Source organism: Oncorhynchus tshawytscha, linkage group LG20 (genome assembly GCF_018296145.1).
Source record: "Oncorhynchus tshawytscha isolate Ot180627B linkage group LG20, Otsh_v2.0, whole genome shotgun sequence".
NCBI lineage: Eukaryota > Metazoa > Chordata > Actinopteri > Salmoniformes > Salmonidae > Oncorhynchus > Oncorhynchus tshawytscha.
In genome coordinates, this window is record NC_056448.1 from 28148160 (window position 1) to 28161770 (window position 13611).

Consider the following 13611-nt stretch of genomic DNA (forward strand, 5'->3'; position numbering starts at 1 on the left):
CTCCAATCATCATCAGTAGGACATATGCGCTGCAGTTTCCAATATTACGCATCTATGAGATAACAAGCATACTTTCTAGGAACAGCAAGTATTCTTAGTGATCTGCCAAAGGCATGCTTGAAAAGAGAAATAGTTGTGTTTGGTTTTTGTTTGGATCACAGCTGAAGATCATGGATCAGAAAGAAGGTGGGAGGGGCTGTGTACACGTCTCAGCCAATAAAAGCATTGACCGTCTGAATGAGAGGATGATACATTAGTATTGGCCCCAAGCGTCACTCTGGAGGCACACGAAAATACCCTCATTCAGCTCACTGCTTCATCAGTGTGTGTGTGTGTGTGTGTGTGTGTGTGTGTGTGTGTGTGTGTGTGTGTGTGTGTGTGTGTGTGTGTGTGTGTGTGTGTGTGTGTGTGTGTGTGTGTGTGTGTGTGTGTGTGTGTGTGTGTGTGTGTGTGATCAACTCCCTTGTATTATCCGTCTTGAATTGCGGTGCTGTAATCATATGTGTCAATTCTCCTAACAGAACCCCAAAATTCCAAAAATAATACTTAAAAACAGGGAAAAAACTATTTATGATCAGTTATCAGAATGTCTGTATAACATTCGTTATGTTTACCAGCCTCACATCAAGCAACAGCCAGTTATAGCTAGATTTGATTATCCATGTAGGACTGTATGTCACAAGATTTACAATAAAGGTTTATTCAAAAAGAGTTCAATACAGAGAAACATAAGAACCTTTCAATATCAAACAACATAGCAAAATATTTTTGAAAATGTAATATTTATTTGGGGAAAATCTTAAACACAAACAAACACACCCACATTTCAAATGCCCAGACGTCTGACCTGAGAATGCGATGGAAACCAATCAAAAATCACTGAGTAATCACCAAAAAGATCTATATCACTGCAAACAAAACCAGAGATCTGAAAGACAGCAACAGTTAGTATGAAGTCAGTAAAGACAAACACACAGAAAAAAGGGTGTAAAATGGGACGAGAGAGAGGTGGACATAGAGAGAGACAATATAGAGAGAGTAAGGAGAGGAGAGATATTAGATGAAGTACACACAACATGGGGAGAAAAGACAGAGAGAGAGAGAGAGAGAGAGAGAGAGAGAGAGTGAGGGGAGAAATAAAAAAAAGCAAGACTCAAGCAGTCCCTTTATCTTTTCTTCCTTTCAGACCTTTCGTAACAGGTGTATCTCTGGAAGGGATGGTAGGTACCATGTTGGTCCCCCCCAGCCAGTCCCAGTGGAAGAAGAACGGGGCAAAGTTTGCCCCAGGCATCTGGTGGTGAGCGTCATGTTTGGGGGGTCCGCCCTACAGGCTGAAGGGTACCATGCGGTGCAGAGACCAGGGGAAGTCGTAGCCATGGTGGTCCTCCGTGGACACACAGATGGTGAACACCATGAAGCACCAGGTGGTCAAGCAGTGGCACTGCAGCAAGAGGGGGTCCACAGTGGTCCAGAATCCCACACTGATCAGCTCCCATGCGGACAGGTTCTGGGTGACCAGGCTGAAGGGTTGAAGGTACTGGTGGTGCATGGCGTGGAAGGTACAGTACAGCCAGGGGACTCTGTGGTGGAGGAGATGCCAGAGGTAGTACTGGAAGTCAAAGACCACTGTGCACCCCAGGATGCCCAGGAGGAAGCTTGTTAGAGTGGGGGCTTTGCGAGGGAGCGGGATGGGTGGCCTCCACACCACTGGCGCACAGTGGGAGGGAAGACTTAGACCAGGTGGTTGTGGACTGTGAGGCCGAGCGTGGTCCAGATGTTGTCCCATGTGACAGGTCTGTCTGGGTGGAGCTTGTAGCGGTTGAGGGTGGGCCAGCTGGGGGCCAGGACGTCCAACAGGGTGTAGAGGGTCACCAGGAGGAGGTAGGTGGAGACTGAGATGACCACGGGGAACAGAGGGCTCTGAGGCTCAGCCTGGTGGTACTTCAGGAGGTAGTTCCACACTGGCTGAAGGACGGGCGGCTCTGGCTGAAGGACGGACGGCTCTGGCTGAAGGACGACTACAATTGGTGGTTCTCTATAAAGTCTAATAATCACAGATTATTCATTTATAACTGGGTTGGTTGCAGCAGAGTCCACAAGAATAGCAAAGATCATTACAGCTCTAACGTATGTTTGTTTTCTGCAAAAAGCAAATCATTTGATGCCGTCGTGCCAACTTGGGTTGGGGGTCGATCTTAGCCTCTTATGTACATCGAGGCGCCACCTCCTCCTTCCCCCCTACACCCCCCCTCTCTCTGGGTTTTAAAGCAGGTGGTCTGTGAAGACCCCTCTTTCTCTGGCCAGAGGATCGCTGCCAGGACTCAGGACCTGAGTCACAGCAGCTCTTATTTCTGACCCAGATCTTAGAGAGCTGCCTCCCACCGATCAGAAGTAACTTGAATTTGACTTTGTCAAAAGAGCGGTGTGTTTTCATTACTGGCACTGAGGAGCAACAATACACTGTTGTCAAAAAGCAAGACTTTGGTGCAGTCTCTGTTTAATGCAGACACTGTAGTATGAGCACAATACGTTGAAAAGACATCTTGTTTTGGTTGAAAATACATATTTTTTTATTGAAAAGACGACCAAAAGACGTATTTCAACCAATTTTGCTCACTGGGTGATAATCTGTCAAATTGATCACTTTGGTTAAACCTGTTGATAATTAGATTAAAAACAACATTTTTAAAGATGTTTTTTAAATGTATATTTCTCTCTTTCTCTCCTTGACTTGTTGTGAGGGCTAACAGTAATACATAATAGAAAGCTGTCAGAAGTGACATGGAGTTCAAAGGCTCTACTTATTCACGTTAAATTACACTTGGCAACAAAAATACAATGTTGAATTTTTGTATGGTTCAGCTTGCATCATACTGCTGAGAATAAGGTCTGATTGTTGGAAGTGAAAAGAGGCAAGTGGTCTGTCTACCACAGAGATGGTTTCTATGGTGGAGCTCAAGTAATCCCTTTCTAACTCAAACAAGGCTTTATATAAACGTTATCATATTATCTAAATGATCCTAATAATGGGCAATAAATTCTGCTTCAGTTTCTATGATAATTGCATATAAACACTGTTTATGTGTAATGGCACCACTAGATTTTGTGCTGTCTGGCACCACTAGATTTTGTGCTGTCTGGCACCACTAGAGGGCAGACAAGTACCACTGGAAGAAAGACGCCTCTGCTCTGTACCGTAGATAGTTGTTTCTGAAGAGGTTTTTCCACATTTCATTTTGTGGACACACAACCCTTTTCTGAGGGCTGCAATTGAAAATCTCCCTTTTTAAAATGTTTTTATGAATACCTGAAACTGGGTGATGTGAAGCTCCCTGTTTTTATATGCATTAGAAGAAGTTGAAGTGTAGAGCAGCACATTGTAGGATTTTAATGTATCTCAATGAGAACGTATGTTACTGTTTATTACTATTTATTACTGTTGTCTGGTCCATAGCTGTTCCACATACATTTTTGGGAACAAAAATGTAACAACAAGATAAACTCATGACACAACAACAAAGTAATCTAATTCTCCAATTTACAGATTTTCATTTCAACTTTGAAGGGGACTCAGTGGTCTCTATGCAATGCGAGAGTAATTCAATTATTAATTCATTTCATTAGGACTTCTTATGCTTTTCCCCTCTCACCCCCTCCATGGGGACATGTCTCTTCTGCGTAGTATTTTTTAATTTAGCTTGGCCAACTCTGAAGGGAACAGTTTCCTCACCCTAACTAACGGAAATACATTTTAGCTGTGGAAGAGGAGGGTGGATAAAGGGTTGAAGACACAGCTGAGATCCACCCTCCCTCAGGTGAGGTCTGTAGGGGCATGACGGCTAAACAAAGAACAAGCCTGCATTGCTGAAGCACCCGAGGCTTCGTCTCCCTACTGGTGCTATGCAGGGAGGGAGCTGGAAACCTGGTCACAATGCGGACATGGTGGACGGATAAGAGACACCTTTTACAGTCTTTCTCAATTGCTAAAACACTCAAACCCATTGGCTGAACAAAGTTCTCAGTTGCCTGGACTCATTTAGCTAATTATGCAGTCTGTTGTCAATACCTTAAACCATTTCACATGGTAAAACACAATATGCAGATCTCACTTAGACTTTTCAGCAAAACTCTAAACACATTCTCATTCTCAAAACACATTCTGCACTCTAATGCACATGTCATCCATACTGGTAAACACAAGTGGCAACAATCAAATACAAATAGAGAAGACATGTCATTGATTGAACACAACCACTCAAAATGTATTTAACCTGTTTCAAATGATGCGACACAACCAATATAAGCCAGTTCAGAGAGCAAAGAGGTTGTTGAAGGTGGGAAGGAGAAAGTCTGAGAATGGATAGAAGAAACAATGTGAGAGGACGAGGACGTATGCGAGGTGGGTGACGAGGAGGAAGAGGAGGAGGGCAAGAAAGAGGAAGAGGAGGAAGAAGAAGAAGACAAAGAGTGGCAATATCTGATGAAATTTGTGCAACAGTTATAGACCATGTTCTTGTCCATGGACCGACAATGAGGGAAGCAGGACTTAGAGTGCAACCCAATTTGAGCTGATTTTCCGTGTCCACCATAGTAAGGACATTCAGAGAAGAGAACAGGTACAGGATACTACTGTATTTTTGTAATTGCAAATGTACTGTACTACACTATATGCAGCTGTTTCAATAGACCTTTGTAAAGTTAATCACTGTATGTATTGTACTGCATGAATATGTTTTGTAACTACACAACTACTTGTTGTAGAATTGCAAGGCTGCCACGTGCAGGTGGAAGGACAGCTATATTCACTCGGGAGCAAGAGGCCGTTATAGTTGGCATGGTCCTTCAAAATAATGCAATACGACTCAGAGAAATCCAGGAACGAGTGATACAAGACAACACACACTTACAGGGAATCGACAATGAACATTTCCACAATTGACCGTGTCCTCCATCGTAACAGGATGCGAATGAAACAAGTATACAGAGTAACTTTTTTGAGCGCAACTCACCAAGGGTGAAAGAACTGGGAGCTCAGTATGTGCAAGTAAGTGTACATTCAGAAACATTTACTGTAATCCAGATTGTCTACAGTACTAACACATACTATGTGAATGACATTACTCTTCAGTACATGCAATGTATGTGAATCGGAAGCTTAATTGTACTCTACAGTATAGCACTGTCTCTGTACGACTTACAAAATCTTACATACAGTACATTGTATTTCTACACAGACAATATATGACTTGGAATCCTTGGACAGACCTCATGAGTTCATCTTTGTCAATGAAGCAGGCTTCAAGCTAACAAAGAGGAGAAGGAGAGGCCGATACATGATTGGACAGCAGGCCATTGTTGAAGTCCCTGGTCAACGACGTGGCAATGTCACAATCTGTGCTGCTATCAGCAACCATGGTGTTCTACATCACCATGTTACACTCGGGCCATATAACACCCAGCACCTTCTCAGATTTATTGCCAATCTAAGATATATTTTATTTGAGCAGCAGGTTCAAGAGCAGCAGGGTCAAGAGCTAAATGAGAATCCCATTCCCACCTATGTGATAGTGTGGGACAATGTCAGTTTCCACCGAGCTGCTCAGGTAAGGGAATGTTTTAACATCAATGGGCAGTTTATGACCTTGTACCTGCCTCCATACTCGCCTTTCCTGAATCAGATTGAGGAGTTTTTCTCCTCTTGGAGATGGAAAGTGTATGATCGACAACCCTACAGCAGAGTAAATCTGCTGCAAGCCATGGATTTAGCCAATGGTGATATACAGTGGGGCAAAAAAAGTATTTAGTCAGCCACCAATTGTGCAAGTTCTCCCACTTAAAAAGATGAGAGGCCTGTAATTTTCATCATAGGTACACTTTAACTATGACAGACAAAATTAGAAAAAAAATCCAGAAAATCATATTGTAGGATTTGTAATGAATTTATTTGCAAATTATGGTGGAAAAATAAGTATTTGGTCAATAACAAAAGTTATCTCAATACTTTGTTATATACGCTTTGTTGGCAATGACAGAGGTCAAATGTCTTCACAAGGTTTTCACACACTGTTGCTGGTATTTTGGCCCATTCCTCCATGCAGATCTCCTCTAGAGCAGTGATGTTTTGGGGCTGTTGCTGGGCAACACGGACTTTCAACTCCCTTCAAAGATTTTCTATGGGGTTGAGATCTGGAGACTGGCTAGGCCACTCCAGGACCTTGAAATGCTTCTTTGGAAGCCACTCCTTCGTTGCCCGGGCGGTGTGTTTGGGATCATTATCATGCTGAAAGACCCAGCCACGTTTCATCTTCAATGCCCTTGCTGATGGAAGGAGGTTTTCACTCAAAATCTCACGATACATGGCCCAATTCATTCTTTACTTTACACGGATCAGTTGTCCTGGTCCCTTTGCAGAACAACAGTCCCAAAGCATGATGTTTCCACCCCCATGCTTCAGAGTAGGTATGGTGTTCTTTGGATGCAACTCAGCATTCTTTGTCCTCCAAACACGACGAGTTGAGTTTTTACCAAAAAGTTATATTTTGGTTTCATCTGACCATATGACATTCTCCCAATCTTCTTCTGGATCATCCAAATGCTCTCTAGCAAACTTCAGATGGGCCTGGACATGTACTGGCTTAAGCAGGGGGACACGTCTGGCACTGCAGGATTTGTGTCCCTGGCGGCGTAGTGTGTTACTGATGGTAGGCTTTGTTACTTTGGTCCCAGCTCTCTGCAGGTCATTCACTAGGTCCCCCCGTGTGGTTCTGGGATTTTTGCTCACCGTTCTTGTGATCATTTTGACCCCACGGGGTGAGATCTTGCGTGGAGCCCCAGATCGAGGGAGATTATCAGTGGTCTTGTATGTCTTCCATTTCCTAATAATTGCTCCCACAGTTGATTTCTTCAAACCAAGCTGCTTACCTATTGCAAATTCAGTCTTCCCAGCCTGGTGCAGGTCTACAATTTTCTTTCTGGTGTCCTTTGACAGCTCTTTGGTCTTGGCCATAGTGGAGTTTGGAGTGTGACTGTTTGAGGTTGTGGACAGGTGTCTTTTATACTGATAACAAGTTCAAACAGGTGCCATTAATACAGGTAACGAGTGGTGGACAGAGGAGCTTATTAAAGAAGAAGTTACAGGTCTGTGAGAGCCAGAAATCTTGCTTGTTTGTAGGTGACCAAATACTTATTTTCCACCATAATTTGCAAATAAATTCATTAAAAATCCTACAATGTGATTTTCTGGATTTTTTTCTCTCATTTTGTCTGTCACAGTTGAAGTGTACCTATGATGAAAATTACAGGCCTCTCTCATCTTTTTAAGTGGGAGAACTTGCACAATTGGTGGCTGACTAAATACTTTTTTGCCCCACTGTAGGTGAGGAATCATGTCAGGGCTGGATACGGCACACAAGAACCTTCTTCCCCCGTTGCCTCAGGAGGGACAATGTTGCTTGTGATGTCGACAAAGTGCTCTGGCCTGACCCAGCCCAAAGACAAGAAGAAGCACATTGATCACATGTTTACTCCTTTGATTTTTGTCCCTTTTAGTATTGTATACTGTAGTACAATGCATTGTAGGCTGTATACTGTACAATGGACAAATTGTGTGGCCCTGAACATTGTGCTTTCCATTTATTAACAGTACTGACTGCTCAATAGATTTTGACTGGTTGCAGGTTCATATCAACAAAGAACAAGAATTACAGTATCACAGAGCCAAAGGACAAGTTTGTGAGATGCAGGGTACAGTACTGTAAAAATAGGGCTACAAGGAGGAGGAACAAAATTGCAAAGAGCAAAGCAGAATAGTCATTTCTGATCAATTTTGAGCTACTATGATAGAACATGTTTTCGTTCATCAAAAGACAATGACAGAAAAATATGAATATTGTTTTAGATGAAAAATGTACTTCTCCCTGAGAATTGTAGGTTTTGAACAATGTGTTTTCTATTTTTCGGTGTATTGTTTACTGACTGCTTGAGAGTGTATATCATTTTGATCACTTTGTTTATGATTTGAGAGCAGTGTTTGATTTTGAACACAGGTAAAACTGTTTTGAGGCGAATGTTTCATTTTGCGAGAGGAGTCAGAGGTTATGTAAATAGTGCTTGAAGATGAGGTTTTGTGTTTAATACAGTGACCCCCTCTTATATCATTACCAAGCCCTGCAATGCCAAGAGCTGAGCAAAGAAAAGAGTCCCCTCATCCAGCTGGTCCTGGGGCTGAGTTCACAAACCTGTTCTACTAACTAACACACTGAAGCCTCAGAACCAGAACATCCAATCAATCAGGATAAAACAAATGAAACCAAATTACAACACAGTCAAAACAAAACTATATTGCTTATTGGGAAACACAAACACAACGCAAAATGCAGTGCTATCTGGCCCTAAATCGACAGTACACTGTGGCTAAATATTTGACCATGGTTACTGATCAAAACCTTAGAAAAACCTTAGTGAGCACAGCCACAGCCATTGAGAAGGGTAGACACAGGAAAACCTGGCTCCCTGCAGAGGAAAGGCTGTGCAACCACTGCAAAACAGCAGAACCTGAGATGCACTTCCTGATATCAAAAATATAAAACAATTAGAGAGTGTCATTTCCCCAAATTTGAAACCCTTATTCAAGGTTTCAAAGTCCTCTCTGATGAGAGTAGGCTACCTGTCCTGTTGGGGGAGGATGCAGAGAGCTGTGGGTTGGCAGCGCACTACATTGCTGCCTGCCATAAGTTGAGGGACAGTTGGACAGTTGTTACTGTTGGCAATATGTACATTGTTACGTCATGCCAATAAAGCAAATTGAATTGAATTGAGAGAGACAGAGAAAGAGAGAGAGACAGAGAGAGAGAGAGACAGAGAGACAGAGAGAGATAGAGAGAGCACTACAATTCTGCCTGCCATAAGTTGAGGGACAGTGTCTGACTAACCAATCAACCTGCACATGTACTCTACTGTATGTTTATTGTTATTGTTGAATGTATGGTTATTTTGACACTTGGTTATTGTTGTTACTGTTGTCCCGTTGACCATTTTGATTCTAATTTTTATATTGTAAATATCCAAAATAAGCTTCAGCAATATGTACACTGTTGCGTCATTGCAATAAAGCAAATTGAATTGAATTGGGAGAGAGAGAGAGAGAGACAGAGAGAGAGAGAGAGAGGTGAACCAACATTCAGAACAGTGACTGATGAACTAAGGGAAATGAAGTAGCGCCATAAAATTCCAACTGAAAACCACTTCACCTTGTTCTCCCATATTCTTTATAAAGAACATATCCTGTACAATCCCATTCAATGCAGCTGAGACACATATTGTACATAGATCTATTTTCAGCTGGTTTGGTGAGGTATCTCTCCACTGGAGTAACACTGAGGGCCTCCTGTGACTAAAGTGAACCCACAGGGGACACCAGGGCCTATATGGGAACATGTTTTGTTATTCACGGCACCACCGTTGGGCCTTTGATTAAAAGCAGAGCAAGAAGACACAGTTACCATGTTACCATGGGTCTCTCACCTGTGGAATTAATTATTGCTATGGTGATGAATGATGACACGTCATGTTTCCACTGATTTGTAGATAAACAAGCCATGCTGCAACCTCTCTCAGATCACACTAGCCCAGGATTCTAACCAGGTAGGAACACCACCTCTACTATAGAGCTTTTGTTATGTCTCACCATATGTTACTGTATGTCTGTCTGTAGAGTAATATCTAATATTTGTACATGTCGCCTATTGTGTGCTTTTGAATACTTGCGGCCATAGTTTTAGACTTAACTCTGACTTTTATTTTAAGAAACGTAGACTTTAAACTGTTTTGAAATTGTTTTTCCCCTTACACTTTCCCCCAGTAGGTCGTGAAAGACATTGTCCTCCTATCAGCACCATGCCAAGCCAACTCCAGAGTGCCATGGACGCACTTATAACAGTTTTCTACAAATACTCCGGGAACGATGGAGACAAATACAAGCTCAACAAGGGAGAGCTGAAGCAGCTACTGAACAGTGAACTCACTGACTTTCTCATGGTAAAAAAGCTGTTTAATATTCATCATTTATCAATCTCAATATATGTTGACATTATTTTGGTATTCTCTTCACCAGACAGTGTTTAGCAATTAAAAGGCCCCGAAACACTATTTAATTGTTAATAAATGTATTGGTCACATGCGCCAAATACAACAGGTGTAGACTTTACCGTGAAATGCTACTTACTTACGAGCCCATTCCCAACAATGCAGAGTTTAAAAAGTAAGACAAATATTTGCTAAATAAAAAGGAAATAGTGAAACAATAAAAACATTAATGAGGCTTTATACTAGCAGAACCAGTACCAAGTCAATGTGCAGGGGTACGAGGGAGTTGAGCTAATTGAGGTAATACAGTAGGTACATGTAGGTAAGGGTTAAAAGTGACTAGACAATCAGGATATAATAAACAGAGTAGCAACAGCGTATGTTATGTGAAAAATGTGAAAGTGTGTCTATGTGTGAGTGTGTATGTGTGGCGTCTATATGCATGTGTGTGTGTGTGTTTATTTTTGTGTGAGCGTATGTAGTGTGTGTGTGTATGTCTGTGTGTGTTGGAGTGTCAGTGTAGTATGTGTAGTCTAGTGAGTGTGCATAGAGCCAGTTCAAGGAAACTGTATAACACAGTAGCATGAATAGAAAAAAACCACTGTATCATTTATATTTATATTAATCTGTTTTAGCTGTGTGTTGAACCTCAAATAAGAAGCTAGCTGTCTTGAATTCAAACCTTCTTGTGCCATTTAGATGAAATCATAACAGCATTAATTTCATGATGTACATTAGTGATATTTATGCTGTACTTATGGATATGTTTGGGGGCTTTTTGATGCCACTTGATTACCCATTGAGACTTGAAAGATGAATTAGACAACCAAATACATATTGAATTTATCCGATTCACTCATGTCAGGATTGTACAAATCCATGTGGTCTGTTGTGTTCATTTGTTCCAATTATAGACCTACTACACAACATTTACATGATTCTTAGAGACGTGGCAATGTTGTTTATCTGTTCTTCAATATGCCTCAGTGGCTAGAAAGCATATAATTACACTCTTAGAAAAAAGGTTTCCAAAAGTGTTCTATAGCTGTCCCCATAGGAGAACCTTTTTTGGTTCCAGGTAGAACCCAAAAGGGTTGTACCTGGAACCGAAAGGGTTCTACCTGCAACAAAGTGGGTTATTCAAGGTGTTCTCTTATGGGGACAGACAAAGCAGAACATAGTTGATTAAGAGAATGGTAGAGTTATCTAGTTATCCAAAAGGGAAGGCAAGAAGGAAACATCAATGCAAAGGGACCTGATTTGACATTTCTCCTTCTACATGACACTGGATTAGTTTAGCCGCTGTGAAGTTTTGATTTCTGGTTAAGTTGAGTGTAAGTCTCTTGCTGTTGTACTTTTGTGAAAGCAGGCAAGATAGTAGTTACTCTTCACTGCCCTGTAGTAGTAGGTTGTTGTAGATAACTCTAGATAGATAACCTACCATGCTGCAGTGACTGTGATGGTGCAGAGGAGTGGCCGTGTGTGTGTGTGGGGGGTTGTTTTGACCAACTGGGGACATTTTGTTAGTCCCCAAAAGGTCAAATGCTATATCTAGGGGGTTTAGGGTTAAGGTAGAATTAGGGTTAGATTTAGGGTTAGGGTTAAGGTTAGGTTTGGGGGTTAGGGTTAAGGTTAGGGAAAATAGGATTTTGAAAGGTTATAAATTGCGTGTTCCCGCAAGATTAGTTAAACAAGATTGTGTGTATGCGAGTGTGTTTGGGGAGTAAACCTGCCTGTCTGTGTTCTAATGGATGAGCCTCATACCATGAGAGAATGAGTGAGGGGTTGTAGAGACAAATCTCTCCTCCCTCCTTTTTTTCTCTCTACATCTTCTCCCTCCCTCTGATGGAAGGAAGCCTCAGGTGCCTATGCATCATCACCAGTGACCCACATCACCTCCAAATATAAACTTGGACTACTCTCTTCTGATGTCACTAGTCTCCACCCACCGACGTGCCTCTGACAAGTATAGAGACGGTGTCCTGGTAACAGTCTAATACACATTCAGGACACGCCACAAATGGCACCCTATTCCTAATTTAGTGCACTACTTGTCAAAGTGCCAAATACTGACTTTTCACGTAAATTTCAATGAGATTTGTACATATACAGTCAAGCTGTGTGTGTGTGTGCTACATACCTCCATTAGCTCCATGTCACTACTCTGTATCACAGGCCGGCTTGGCTTGACTGACAGAAACCATCCAACGGTCACCATCACGCACACACACCCACACAAGTGCACATACACACCTCTGATGGTTCTCAGCTTATGGTTCATTGATTATCGCCAGCATCACTCTGGATTCCAGTGGACATTGGCTGTGTGGTGTGGTGCCCTGCTGTGCTGTGCGGTGCCCAGTCAGTGCCTTTGGCGGTCTAATATCCGGGATGGGGCTCCAGCACCATGAATCCAATGACTCAGAGCCTGAGGCGTCTCTCCTCAAATCTCCCCCATCTCCATCTCAGATCTCTGGCTGGGAGATTGACACAGGGCCTAATTGCAGCCTGCTGTCATGAGGGGACTTGTTCATTGGCCAAGCAGCTGAATCCAGATCGGTCAATGGGCGACATGAGACATGATTCAGGACGGTCTATTTCCTGTCGAGTAGAGTGGTAGAGTGAGTCGGAGGCCTGGAGTAAGCACAGTGGAACAGAATACATTAGAGTTACAGTATAGAATATTTGCTGCTGTTCAATTGTTGTTTTAATTATGAGATATGCATATATCTTTGGACTCAAAATGATGTTGATCTCAAGGACTGTCAGTCCTTGCATCCATAGATCTGTATATTCATTGGAGAGTGGTTACAATTCCCCTAGCCCCATCCTTCAAATGATCAAGGTTTAAAATGATTTGGTTGGTGGTTAGATCTTTGATTGACTGATTTAGTGATTGAGTAATTGTTGTTTCTTTTCATTTCCAGTCTCAGAAAGACCCCATGCTGGTGGAGAAGATCATGAATGATCTGGACTCCAACAAAGACAACGAGGTGGACTTCAATGAGTTTGTGGTTCTGGTGGCGGCCCTGACCGTAGCCTGCAACGACTTCTTCCAGGAGAAGCAGAAGAAGAAAGCCAACTAACAGTTAAATCCGAAATGGCTTCCCCTTGCCTATTTAGTGCACTTCTATTGGCCAAAGCCTCATAGGGCTATGACAGGTCTAAATAGGGCTCTGGTCAAAAGTAGTGCACTGCATAGGGAATAGGGAGCCATTTCAAATTGGCACGTGGATAGAAATAGAATTAGAAACCAACAGAGGTAGAAAGTAACGAATTACAACCACACCCATCATGCTGAACATTGAATACTGTGATCACTTCTCAATTCCCCATGGTCTCAGTGGTACTAAAACCACTACACTATATGTTTATCAACAGCAGAAGGAGATTAGACTAAAGTCGAAATCATAAATTGACATACTTTTGCTAGAAATAGGATACTTCTGTCCCTCTGACGCATCAAAACAGATGATTTCAAACATGGTGTCACACTACCCTGAGTGCCAGACTGTTTCAGCTCTTAAC

At 42.2% G+C, this 13611-nt stretch overlaps 1 protein-coding gene and 1 pseudogene across 2 annotated transcripts in view; one reads left to right on the forward strand and one right to left on the reverse strand.

Annotated features, from left to right (window-relative positions):
• Nucleotides 1-972: 972 nt before the first annotated feature.
• On the reverse strand, nt 973-5658 carry LOC112219934 (annotated as a pseudogene).
• A 3891-nt stretch (nt 5659-9549) lies between these two features.
• s100z (S100 calcium binding protein Z) overlaps nt 9550-13611 on the forward strand; it is a 4430-nt gene continuing 368 nt past the window's right edge. Inside the window, exons 1-3 of one of the 2 annotated variants that reach the window (XM_024382061.1) lie at nt 9550-9642; nt 9860-10035; nt 13011-13611. The exon at nt 13011-13611 is cut by the window's right edge and continues 368 nt beyond it. In XM_024382061.1, the coding sequence (XP_024237829.1) occupies nt 9895-10035; nt 13011-13169 (300 nt within the window). In that variant the 5' untranslated portion in view covers nt 9550-9642; nt 9860-9894 and the 3' untranslated portion in view covers nt 13170-13611. The remainder of the gene's footprint in view (nt 9643-9859; nt 10036-13010) is intronic. The other variant, XM_024382062.1, reaches the window with a different exon arrangement.